At 35.9% G+C, this 13,681-nt stretch overlaps 1 protein-coding gene across 7 annotated transcripts in view; it reads left to right on the top strand.

Moving 5' to 3' along the window:
• PPP1R12A (protein phosphatase 1 regulatory subunit 12A) overlaps window positions 1-13,681 on the top strand; it is a gene marked incomplete at its 3' end in the record, with an annotated part of 150,007 nt that overhangs the window by 114,712 nt on the left and 21,614 nt on the right. For all 7 annotated transcript variants that reach the window (XM_082850013.1, XM_082850016.1, XM_082850012.1 and 4 more), the window contains 5 exons: window positions 4,518-4,608; window positions 6,033-6,233; window positions 6,476-6,644; window positions 9,195-9,316; window positions 13,402-13,467. In XM_082850013.1, the coding sequence (XP_082706139.1) occupies window positions 4,518-4,608; window positions 6,033-6,233; window positions 6,476-6,644; window positions 9,195-9,316; window positions 13,402-13,467 (649 nt within the window). The remainder of the gene's footprint in view (window positions 1-4,517; window positions 4,609-6,032; window positions 6,234-6,475; window positions 6,645-9,194; window positions 9,317-13,401; window positions 13,468-13,681) is intronic.

Below are 13,681 nucleotides of genomic sequence, written 5' to 3'. Positions count from 1 at the left end.
AATAAATCCCGGAAGACTTTAAGATTGAGAATAAATATTTGGTGATATTGTTAGGACAGAGCAGGTTCTCATATCATAAGAAATAAAATATGTCTATTGACATTTTTCCGGGTCTACATTACAGAAATTTTGTCTCACTTGCTTCAGTGATGTGTGCAATAATATTAATGTTTGTGTTTTGTTTCATGTCAAATAACTGTTTGCAATTTTGGCCTCGTCTGTCTTTTTTTTTTTTTTTTTTTTTGGTTGGCCATGCTGCTTGGCTTGTGGGATCTTAGTTCCCCAACCAGGGATTGAACCAGGGCCTTCAGCAGTGAAGGCACAGATCCTAACCACTGGACTGCCAGGGAATTCCCCTGTTTGTCTTTTTAATTAAATTTCATTAATGGTTTCAAAATGTATATAGTTGAAAATTTGCCCCCAAATGTATGTATGGTGATTTAAGAATATACTGTGGCTGAAAAAGATACTAATACATTTATGCCATTTTTAGGTACCCTTACATATGTACTTTTAGATATTATGTAAAGTTACTGTGTACACTATTAAATTCCACATTATTGTTGAATTTTCCTGTTTTTATGGATCAGGTTTGGATGAAAATTTTCTGTTTTTATAAAGATTTCCAATTGATTAATTGGAGGGAGGAGGCATTGGGGAGCAGGGAGGAGAAGGTAGCTTTAAATAGATGGAGCATGGTGAGGTTCCCTGGTGGCCTAGAGGTTAAGATTCCAGGCTTTCACTGCCATGGCCTGGGTTCAATCCCTGATCAGGGAACAGATCCAGCAAGCCTCGCGGGGTGGCAGAATATCTAGATAGATAGATAGATAGATAGGTAGGTGGAGCAAGATGGCAAATTCTTTCATTGCTTAGGCATTTCTAATTCTCCATAGTCTTTTCAAACTGCAAAACAGTACCTTACTAATAACTTCGTATTTGTAGTATGAGTTCACATGGTTCGGTACAACTACTCTTTTCTACCATTTTCCCTTGGCTCAGCCAGCTCCCATTTGTCTACTTATTTTTTTCCCTCTGGAAGGAAAAATGTTGAGTGAGAAGCAAGGGCTGGTATTCAGTTTTTTAGAGATATAATTTGGTTGACTAACCAAAATATAAATATTATAAATAAATATAAATATTTCAGCCAATAAATGTCAAGGAAATAATATATAGAATAATTGCTTTTACTGAGGGAAAAAACCTTAATTTAAGAATAACCTTTGGATTGTTCAGAAAATAGTGGGCAATCTAAGACTAGTAAGTAAAATTATATACCCTATACAGTTATACGAAAGAGATCAGTATGACAATATGATATAGTAATGCAATTTGGTATGTTCTGCCATCTTTTTGATGATCACCTCTTTGGAATTAAACACATATTAAAAATATGAATTATTTGTTTTCTCTACATCCTGTTCTTAGAGATCTGCTCTGTATAGACACCTCAAGGAGGAGAAAGGAACTGAATTTCAGATGGGGACTATCAAATATATTTCCTATATTACAAATCGATAGGCTAGGTTTTTATGCTAATTTGGAGCAAATGTTTGTATGGAAATATTAAATGAACAGATTTTACAAGTCTTTCAGCTAGTAATTTTTATGCCCCTAACCTGCATATGTTAAACCAGATATGATAAATAGATTTATTAACTTTCATGGCAGCTTGAAAGTATTGAAAAAGAATCTAGGCTTCTTGGGAGAGAGTATGATGGTTGATAGTGCTATTTGCCATGGGGTAAAGGGGCATAGTGACAATGCAGTTGTTTTAAACTATATATGAAAACTTTGTACATAGTGGAAATAAGAATTCAGTCTTTCATGTCCATTTGTACTTTCAGAGCAGCTCATGAAATGCTGAAGTGATACATGCAGCTGTCTAGGCTGCTATAAACTTTTGTTAAACTAGATTTGCTATCACATTTAGGTTTCTTCTCTTTCTGTTATTTTTTTTTCCTCATCTGGTGGAAGTCCAAAAGGCAGTAAATTGCATAGGACCAGTAGATGCATAAATAAGTGTTAAATGAATGGATGAAAAAAAATAGCCATTTTACAGGCTAATATTTCACAGAGAACTTTTACACGTTTAAAAATGTACCACAAAAGAAAAAACAACTTTTTCCTGCTTAAATGGTCTTGGAAAATGCTGAGTTAAACACAGTTAAACAGGTTTCTTCCCTTAGTCCTTTTCAGACCCTTTAATATGTTATTTTCCTGGAGAACGTTAGAATGTATAGTATTTTCCACATTTATATAATCAACTTCTACAACAAACAATACAAAAATTGTATTCCAGAATTAATGTTTCTTAAACTCTAATAACAAATTTATTGGTTATCCTCTTTCTTGTCCCAGAAAAATCACTGGAGTTGTAATAAAAATGAGAAAGTATCTGTTACAGCTGAATAAAAACCTTAAAACTCAAGAGAATTGATGTATAGACAATAGAAATAATAAAACAATGGGAGAAAAAGGAATATCAAGCTTTTGAGCATCATAGAATGGAGAGAGGGCAGGTATCCTACCAGTTGTATTCATCTCTGGGTTTGTGTGTTGGTACAGATGAAGCCATACAGAATTTCAACTAAGAGAAAGTTAAACTACGGAAATGGTGATAAGCAAAATGTTTTATTTAGTGACTTCTCCCTTGCCTTTCACTTTTAGGGAGACAAATTTTTTTTAATTAAAAAAATTAAAATTTTATTTTATGAACTTAAGTCAGTACTAGTTTTTAATAGAAACACAATTTGGTAGAATAGAGCTCTTCAATGAAATGCTTCAATTTGATGAGCTGTGCCTTATTGATGAGATAAATGTAGTGCTATTATGATAGCAAAAAGACATAATCATTCAGGATATTCTAGAAACCTAGAGGTAAAAAGTGATAGAAAACATACGGATAAAGAGAAAAAAAAGTTTTATCCTTATGATATAGTGCCATAAGTTATTCAACCGAATAGAGAACACAAGTGATACTTTCTCAAAGCAGATGATAAAAACAAGTCAGAATATAGAAGTGATGGGATTTTCATCTAAGTTTGCTGGATGTCTCATTCAAGTAAAAACACCCTCTTGAGAATTTCTTGATTTACCTTGCTTTACAGTTTATCTGTGATTAGAGTAGAAGCAAGAAGAACCAGTCCTCTAGAACTAACTTTAACCAATAAGTAGTAGTTAATTGATGAAATTGAGGCAACCAGGATCTTGGGTGAGAAATGACTATGTCATCTTAGGGTTAGTTATCCAAGGAGACAAATCCTAGGAATAATGAATCTTGTATTCTAGTTTTAGAGAGACAGATTCCAAAAAATTCAAGATTTTGGAGGGAAAGACGCATTCCTATGTATCAAAAAGAATGAGAGTTCTCTAAAAAGAATTCTGAAGGAACTGTAAATAACTGTAAGGTGTTTGAAGATGTGTTATACTCTCTGAACTTAGAGCTTTAAAGGACACAGAAAAAATAAAACATAAGGCATAAAACAAAGAATAAATTCTAAAGTTTGTTACGAATATGTGAATAGTGTCAGGGAGGTTAAAGAGCAGAATGAATTACAAATTGAGAAGAACACTAAAGTTAACATGAGAGTTTTTAAAAAATAGCATTTGGAGATAGGGGTATGATGATAGGTTATTGATAAACTTAATGAACAACAGAAAATAGAGATACTCAAGTTCAGAATGTTCTCTGAGAAATGTGAGCTAGATGGTAGTAGTATAACTAGATAAAGTGTTAACAATTGAACTTCCCGAATAATATTGATCATTAGAGGGAAGTTTTCTTATGTTTCAGGGCTCTGTCTTGTCTTTGCTTGTTCAACCCTTTAATTCATTATTTACCTCTTGACATAGAGTGCATGCTTTTGAAGTTGTGCATACCGTGTGACAGGATGGAACATAGGCTTAGATTTATAGTATAAAATCTAGTGAACATAAATGCCAAATCCTCTTCTCTGTATCAGAAAATCAGTGACCCAAGAATAAGATGCTGATTTTAAAGCAATTCGTATATAAAAACACTTGAATTTTTAGAGAACTTAAAGTATGAACAAGAGTGTGATGTCTGCCAAAAACATTATTAGTAAATGCACAATGACAAGAATGCAGGGAGTGCTGCTTCCTCACTAGTCATCCCATATCCTAAATATTACATTCAGTCCTTTACCATAAGAAGACATTGACAGTCTAGAGTTTAGCCTTGTAACTTCACATATCATCTAGGATGGTGTTGCAGAAAATCAGGAAAGGAGCTAAGAGGAATGATGTTAACATGGTTTTAAAAAAACCAAAACTGTGGTTAGGAAGAACTTTAAAAATATGTTAATATGAGTAGTTCCAATCTAAAAAACTATCAAATTGCATTATTGAATTTCAGAGTGGGTTTAACCATTTTCTGAAGACTCTTTCTTAAAATCCATTAAAATGCTAAACTTAAATGTTTCACTTACGCACATTCGTGTATAATTATATTCACAGGTATTGCATCTCCAAGTGACAATTTTTATTTATTACTGTAGATCATACCTCACTCCTGTTAGAGATGAAGAGTCTGAATCCCAAAGAAAAGCAAGATCTAGACAAGCAAGACAGTCTAGAAGATCAACACAGGTATAGTTAATGTGTATAATTGATAAAAGTTCAAAATAAATTATCTTTCCCTTTTTCACATTTCTGTGAAAATACTGATGTCACTATATAATATGAGTAAATCTTAAAAAATAAAAGTTGCCTTAGTAATCCTACCGTAGCCTTTTTATGTGGCTATACTGTTAATGTTACATTTCGTCTAAGTAGCATATGCCTTTGTATCTCTTTAAGTATTTATTTTTCTATTCCTAATATAGTGTCTGGCTCAGGATATTTGATCAGTGTTAAAATTAATCATATATGATGTGGCATAATTATTAAAGAATTCTATGCGTATTTGGAAGGTATGGGAAATAGGTCTTTTATATTAGGTATATCAAAAAGCTGATATACAAGTATGAGAAAAATGTCACTCAAGCTAGTTATCATCTTCTTATCCACTTGCCATTCTCTCTCCTATATCTCTCGTGTCTTCCCTTTCCTACAGTTGAGGGGCTCCAAAGTCCAGATTCAACTGTTTATTTATTTATTTTATTTATTTTTTCGGCCACCTTGGGTCTTAGTTGCAACACGCAGGATCTTCGTTGAGGCATGTGGGATCTTTTCGGTGAGGCACATGGGCTCTTCGTTGCAGCATGTGGGCTTCTCTCTAGTTGTGGTGTGCGGGTTTTCTCTCTCTAGTTATGGCACGTGAGCTCCAGGGCATGTGGGCTCTGTAGTTGTGGTGCACAGGCTCCAGAGTGCATGGGCTCAATAGTTTGCAGCACGTGGGCTCTCTTGTTGAGGCACGCGAGCTCGGTAGTTGTGGCACACGGGCTTAGTTGCCCCACGGCATGTGGGATCTTATTTCCCCGACCAGGGATCAGACCCACATGCCCAGCATTGGACGACGGATTCTTTACCACTGGACCACCAGAGAAGTCCCTAGATTCAAGTGTTTAATCCTTGCCATTACTTAACATATTTTTTCTGTCTTCGTGCCTTAACTTCTTGAAATCCAACCTATTCTTTTCAAGACTTAACCTTCAAAAATTACTTCTTTACTGAAATCTTCTCTGTGTGCATATACATATATAGAAACATAAATATATATAAATTTAATACATAAATAATGCATATATTGGCTTTTCCTTCTTTCTCTGAACTTCTTGGGAATATTTATATTCATATGGTCAGTTCCTGTGCTATTCTGTTAATTTCTTGAATACAGAGACAATTTCTCGCACATATTTTATTTCTTTCCCAGTACCTATTATTGTGCTTGCTCATGATGATTCTTCATAGAATGAATGTGACTAGAAATTCTGTTTCAATTTGCAAACCAATTCCAAACATGCATATTTGACTTTTAATACATTCGTATTTAATATATCTACTTATAAAATATTCCTTTGAAATGAGCTTTAATACCTCTCATAATTAAATTTATCTTTTTTTGCGTGCAGGGGGTGACATTGACTGATCTTCAGGAAGCTGAGAAAACGATAGGAAGGAGTCGTTCTACCCGAACCAGAGAACAAGAAAATGAAGAAAAAGAAAAAGAGGAAAAAGAAAAACAGGATAAAGAGAAGCAAGAAGAAAAGAAGGAGTCAGAAACATCTAGAGAAGATGAATATAAACAAAAGTACTCCAGAACATATGATGAGGTAATAGTATACCAACAACAGCACTAGATCAGGTGGCACGGGTAGTTCTTGTGATTCTCAAAATGCAAGAGATTTATATACTAACAAACCATATACAAAATATTCATAAGGATTTTAACTGGAAATCTAAATTATTTTGACATGATTAGAACGTTACTTTTCCTTTGAAATGAATTTAAGTGTCTTATATGTTTTTATCTATGTTTATATTTCAAATGGTTGTTAATTTTAATGTTTCACAGACTTATCAACGCTACAGACCAGTATCAACTTCAAGTTCAACCACTCCATCCTCTTCACTTTCTACCATGGGCAGTTCACTCTATGCTTCAAGTCAACTAAACAGGCCAAATAGTCTTGTAGGTATAACTTCTGCTTACTCCAGAGGATTAACAAAGGAAAATGAAAGAGGTAAGAAGACCAGATTTTGAAAACACTTTGTTTCCTTCAGATTAATTCTTTGACTTGGTTTTTCCTAGTAGTTTAACAGAAGAGTAACAACATCCTAAACTGGGACTCATTCTACCTAACCAGAAAGAACATGATGGTTGAGAATGAGAAAAGTAGAAAATAAAAACAGAAAATAATGTGGTCTGGCATTGATATGTATATCTTTATTGCCTTCAAAAATCTTTATGTCCATCAACATAGAAAAGTTAGTATAGAAGAACTGGTGGGGTGATTATTTCTAGGAGCAGTTTATTGATTATTTCTAGGAGCAGTTTATTAATGTTTCAAGTCATTTCTTGCATATTATGTAGATATCTTTTAACTGTTTTCTGTGAAATTGTTTTAAACAAAAATCATTTAACTTATGTAATATCTTTGCCAAAAAAACTTATTTTTATGCTTATTTCTTGAGAAATAGATTTCTTTTTCAGCTGTATATTGGCATATTGATGCTATTAACATTTCCTATTACTTCATATAAGCTTCCTATGTAAACACTAATTAACTCCTCCTTTAAATAAGAGATGGCTACTAAATAAATTATTCCTAATTGTAGGTATTTAATATTTTAAAAGCAAAATCTCGGGCTTCCATGGTGGCGCAGTGGTTAAGAATCCGCCTGCCAATGCAGGGAACACGGGTTCGGGCTCTGGTCTGGGAAGATCCCACATGCCGGCAAGCAACAAAGCCCGTGCGCCACAACTACTGAGCCTGCGCTCTAGAGCCCGTGATCCACAACTACTGAAGCCCATGCACTTAGAGCCCGTGTTCTGCAACAAGAGAAGCCACCGCAATGAGAAACCTGCACACTGCAACGAAGAGTAGCCCCTGCTCGCCGCAACTAGAGAAAAGCCCGCGCACAGCAACAAAGACCCAACGCAGCCAAAAATAAAATTAATTAATTAACATTTTTTTTAAAAAAAGCAAAATTTCATAGTATTAGTCATGATAATATCAGTAATCATGTAGGAATAAACTCAGAAAATTAAATTATTTTCAACTTCCAGCTGGCTTTTCTTTTGTTGGTCATTGAAATATTTCAGTTCTTTAAACCAGTAAGTGTGAGACCCATCTAATGTTTGTAAAAATTTTGAGCAAACATTTAAAGTTAGCGGTATCTGCTTAAAAGTTCAGATTTCTGTCTTCTGTTGAAAAGTTGGAAGATACGGCAACACTGGCTCTGAATTCTCACAGGTCAACAATTGATTAGAGCCAAGTAGTAGCAGCCCCACCCCCACCCCTTTGGAGTAGTGCCCTCCTGGCCCATTTTACCTCTTTATGTAACCTGGATGGCCACTCTCTATGTTGGAGTTTGCGACCTTTGCTGTAAACTAATTCTAAAAGCAACTTTAAAACCCCTCTTAATACTGTAATTTTGGGGTTTCTTTTGCTTCTTTTTCTTCACAGCAAGGAGACAATGACACAAGGAGCCTTTTAAAAATCATTTTTAACGTTACTTTGTTCCATATGTCTTTGTTTTTTTTTTTTTACAATCTACTTTTTTTGGGGGGCTGCGTTGGGTCTTCATTGCGCGCGAGGGCTCTCTCCAGTTGCAGTAAGCAGGGGCCACTCCTTGTTGCGGTGTGCGGGCCTCTCATTGCGGTGGCTTCTCCTGTTGTGGAGCATGGGCCCTCGGCACGCAGGTTTCAGTAGTTGTGGCTCGTGGGCTCTAGAGCGCAGGCTCAGTAGTTGTGGCACACAGGCTTAGCCGCTCCACGGCATGTGGGATCCTCCTGGACCAGGGATTGAACCCGTGTCCCCAGCATTGGCAGGCAGACTCCCAACCACTGCACCACCAGGGAAGCCCTGTCTACTTTTTACAGCATATTCAGAGGCCCTAATATTCTTCTAGTATGTGAGTCTGAAGCTATTTTAACTATCCCAGGAAGGGAACAAATTTGAAGACTAACATTTGTTTACATTGATTTGTTTTTAATAAAAGATAATTTTTTTCCCAGCAACACAAAAAAAGGTTTGCTCTTAGATACTAATAGAAAATTCAGTGACTACTGTATTCATTCTACTGCTGAAGAAAGACTGGGAATGGTAGAAGCAGAAACTGATAAATTCGTATGATGCCCACTAGCTGTTCCATCATTATGCACTGTTTGGTTATAATAACTATCTTGAAGTGTTAATGTTAGGTATAATAACTATCTTCCTGTCAGATGTTAATAACTGGGACCCCATTCTCTTCATAGGATTCAATTATTTTCTGTTCAGCAAATAGTAAGTGTGTCTTTTTAGCAAAATTTTTGTTTTAGGCACTAGAAAAATGAAGTAATTTAAATCAGTTCTTATCTTGATTCTCAAAAACGTATCTAATGAGAGATACAGATACATGTTTAAGCCACATGTTATAGGAGCCCTGGGAGGGGCAAAATTTATTTCTGATTAGAGAATTTTAGAAGGCTTCACAAAGGAGGTTGACTTAGAATTATTTTCTAAGTCACACTGCAAAATACTATCAAGATACATGGCTGCCATATGAATAATTTTAATCCTTAACAGAGGGAGAAAAGAGAGAAGAAGAAAAAGAGGGAGAAGATAAATCACAACCTAAATCAATCAGAGAACGACGGCGACCAAGAGAGAAAAGAAGATCTACAGGAGTTTCATTCTGGACACAAGATGTGAGAACCTATTAAAATATAACTACTTGATAGTATGCTTAATCTTTCCAAGAATGTACACTAATGATTTCTTATACGCCTCAGATTATATATTCTTTAGATCATCACTATGTGTTTGAGCTGACTTATTTAAATCAGAAGAGTTCTTCTTTACAAGAATAAACAACTACTTAGATTTCTGGTATTAAAAGTAACAATACTGTCCCAATATTGGAATAAAAATAATAATGGCTGCAGCTCAGTGTACAAATGTTGATTATTGTATAATGGTTAAACTGCTCATTTATCTTAGCGGTTCTTGAAAGAAAGATGCTTTACATTTAATCCTATTCTCATGAATATGATTATGATATACATAACAATTATTTCCATCTCAAGTGATGCTGGATAGATGCAGTGCTTTACTTATCAAATTATAACAATCCTATAAATTTAATTTTTTTTCTTGATTCCTGATTGTATGCCTGACATTGATATTCATATGCAAGAGAAAGAAGAGCTGTGGGGTAACGTGGTTAAAGTGAAATTTATACTGTTTCAATACAACATATACCTACACGAAGGCAAAATAATTTGGTTTTGGGAGGATTGTATTTTTAGCCAGTTGATTGTTTTTTTCATTAAAAAAATTTTTTAATACAGAAAAGTTCAAACATAAAAAAGAATATGGCCCTACCCCAGGTATTTATTGTTTAAACTAAATCCCCACCACTTTCCCAACTCCCATATTATTTTGAAGAAAATCTTTGTAATATCATTTTATATGTAAAAACTTCATTCTGTATTTTTTTTTTTTTTTTTTGCGGTACACGGGCCTCTCACTGTCGTGGCCTCTCCCGCTGCGGAGCAACAGGCTCCGGACACGCAGGCTCAGCGGCCATGGCTCACTGGCACAGCCGCTCCGCGGCATGTGGGATCCTCCCGGACCGGGGCACAAACCCGCGTCCCCTGCATCAGCAGGCGGACTCCCAACCACTGCGCCACCAGGGAAGCCCTCAGTCTGTATTTTTAAGAAATAAGGACACCTTTTTTAAAAATATTAGAATTTTATTTTTAAAAAATAATAAAAGTAACCACAATACGTTATCATATAATAAGTGATCACAATACCATGATCATGTTTATTTTTAAATAAATTGACAATAAATCCTTAATATTGAATATTCAGTCAGTTTTAATGTCCTGTTGACTCATATTACCATAAATGGTTTATTGTAATTTTATTTTATTTTTTAAATAGTTATTTTTTTTATTTATTTATTTTTGGTTTTTTTTAAATCTACAATTCCTGAATCTTTCTGGGCATATGGCTAGAATTTATTTGCTCTGTTGCGAGACCCTCCTCAGTAGGCATTTAGTGTTAGATTTCTCAGTTTTGCCATAGACTGTTTTATTTTTGGCTGCATTGGGTTGTTGCGCATGGGCTTTCTCTAACTGTGGTGAGCGGGGGCTACTCTTTGTTGCGGTGCTCAGCCTTCTCATTGCAGTGGCTTCTCTTGTTATGGAGCACAGGCTCTAGGCACACGGGCTTCAGTAGTTGCGGGGTGTGGGCTCAGTAGTTGTGGCTCAGGGACTCTAGAGCGCAGGGTCAGTAGTTGTGGTGCACGGGCTTAGTTGCTCCACGGCATGTGGGATCTTCCCAGACCAGGGCTCGAACCTGTGTCCCCTGCATTGGCAGGCAGATTCTCACTGCGCCACCAGGGAAATCCTAAATAGTTATTTATTTATTTATTTTGGCATCGCCAGGTCTTAGTTGCAGCATGCGGGGTCTTTTAGTTGAGGCATGAGGACTCTTAGTTGCGGCATGTGAACTCTCAGTTGCGGCATGCGTGCGGGATCTAGTTCCCCGACCAGGGATCAAACCCGGGCCCCCTGCATTGGGAGCACAGTCTTACCCACTGGACCACCAGGGAAGTCCCTGTTCTAATTTTATACTTTGCTAATTTGAGTAGAAACCAAATAAGGACCATACATTATGATTAGTTATTTCTTTAAAGTCTCTTGTAATCAGTTATGTCCTCCATCTCTTTTTTTCTTACAGTTATTTTTTAATGAACTGGGTTATATCCCTGAACTGTAGTTTAACACAGTCATGTAGCTTTTTATGTTTCCTATAAATTGGTAGTTTGAGGTAGAGAAATGATCAGATTTTGGTTCAGTATTTTCTTGGCAGGGTGTTTTGTCCTCTGTCAGGAAGTACATGATGTCTGGTTGATTCTCACTGATTGCCCGGTAACATTTTAATAGGAGTAACATAAAACCTCACAGTCTTAGCACCTTAACATAGTAACTCTTACTACTTAAAAATTATCTTTTTAATAACTTATATGTATTAGGGGGTTAACAGGCAAAGTTTTATTATATGGTATTTATTTTTCCCCAATTTTATTTATACCAGCTCTCCCTTCAAAAATCCACTTTCTGGAGTCATACACTTAACCAGCATTATAAGAATTCTTCCTGAGATCCATATGGGCAATACTCATCTTTTTAATTTGAGCTTGCGTTGAATTGTGTTCTAATCAACCATCAGCACAAGTCTCCTTCCCTTTTCATGGCCTCATGATTGAACCTATGTCAGAAAATATACAAAAAGAACCAAGGGCTCTGTCAAAGATAAGGTAGTGTTTTTACTCTGTTATATTATTAGGTTTCCTTTTTTTTTCCTTAGTTACTACTTTTCAGGACCTCTGAGCCTCCCCACTTTTTTTTTTTTTTTTAAATAAATTTATTTATTTTTGGCTGCGGTGGGTCTTCGTTGCTGCGCTTGGGCTTTCTCTAGTTGCGGCAAGTGGGGGCTACTCTTTGTTGCGGTGCACGGGCTTCTCATTGCGGTGGCTTCTCTTGTTGGGGAGCACGGGCTCTAGGCACGCGGGCTCAGTAGTCGTGGCTCACAGGCTCTAGAGTGCAGGCTCAGTAGTTGTGGCGCATGGGCTTAGTTGCTCCACGGCATGTGGGATCTTCCTGGACCAGGGATCAAACTCGTGTCCCCTGCATTGGCAGGCGGATTCTTAACCACTGTGCCACCAGGGAAGTCCCCCTCCCCACTTTTTAAATTTCCAGTTCCTGTGTTCTTCCATGAAACAGTAACGCATAAAGACAATTAGTTCGTGTTGCGGAATTAATACATTTATATTAATAAGTAATACTGGCATTAGGAGCATTGATTTCTCCTGTTCACTTAGTAACTTCACATATCATTTTTGATAGGTACCACATGATAGTTTGTACAAAGATCCTCTATAATCCTTAGGGCAATTCTATAAGGTTTTTATCCCCACTTGTGGAAGAGATAACTGTGGCTCAAAATTTTTTTTAATAAATTTACACTAAGTCACAGAGCTGAAAATAGCTGTACCAGTGTGAAATAGGATGATTTAGTTTTAAAGCCTGCGGTATTTTTATAGTGAGCCTGAGCCAGATATGTTTGATTGCAAATTTCCCTTTTCTTTCAGTCCTTTATGGTTTGTTGAGATGTTCAGGCCTTCTAGTAGAACATTCCTATTGTCTGGGAGTCTAGGTTTTTAGCCTACTGAGACCTTAGTTTTCTATTTGGTGTGCTGTAAATTCCCAAAAAATTTCTAGATAGCTGAACTACCTAAATATAATAGGACCGTTGTATAAATCTTGCCAAGCTTATAGAATAGAGTTTTTCTTACTTAATGAGTTTCCTATTTTTGCTCCCTCGTTATAGTTGAGCAGCTACATAGTATCTATATTGACTATTAAAGTACACGCCGTAACATTACAATATAAAATTGAGTATCATCTTTTTCATGCTAAGCCTCCAGCTTCCTCATCCCCAGTATGTGTTTCCTAAATCAGAATGTTAGGTAGATGGTCTTTCTTCACCATATACGCTAACTTACTTATATTGTACCATGCAGACAAAATAGGCTTCCTCTAAATAAGGCAAAAAAAGTCACACTTAAAAAAGTTTTCCTAAAAAAAAAAAAAAAAAGTTTTCCTTTTGATCCATTTCCTATTAGGTTTTTCTCAAGGGTCCTTTTAAATTACAAAAACCCTAATGTATTTAAATATTAACCGTTTGAAATTTATCTTTACTTTTCTAAAATCTATTTTAGAGTGATGAAAATGAACAAGAACAACAATCTGATACAGAAGAGGGATCCAATAAGAAAGAAACTCAGGTAAATAACATTATTTTTTGTATTTAGAAGTATTCGTATTTTTTAAGGGTTACTCTTTACTTGTGTTTATATTTATTCATGTCAGACAGTTACTGCACACTGTACCTGCCTGCTGGGGGTAGACCATCAGTGGTTTTCTGGAATCAGGCGTGGAGGGACTGGAAAGGGGCACAAAGAGTATTTTAGAGACATTGGGAATTGTTCTAGATCTTGA

The sequence above is a fragment of the Leucopleurus acutus genome (genome assembly GCF_964270905.1).
Source record: "Leucopleurus acutus genome assembly, chromosome: 11".
In the NCBI taxonomy this organism is placed as follows: domain Eukaryota; kingdom Metazoa; phylum Chordata; class Mammalia; order Artiodactyla; family Delphinidae; genus Leucopleurus; species Leucopleurus acutus.
The sequence above is the reverse complement of the archived record's forward strand: the minus strand, read 5'-3'. Positions and strand labels throughout refer to the sequence as shown.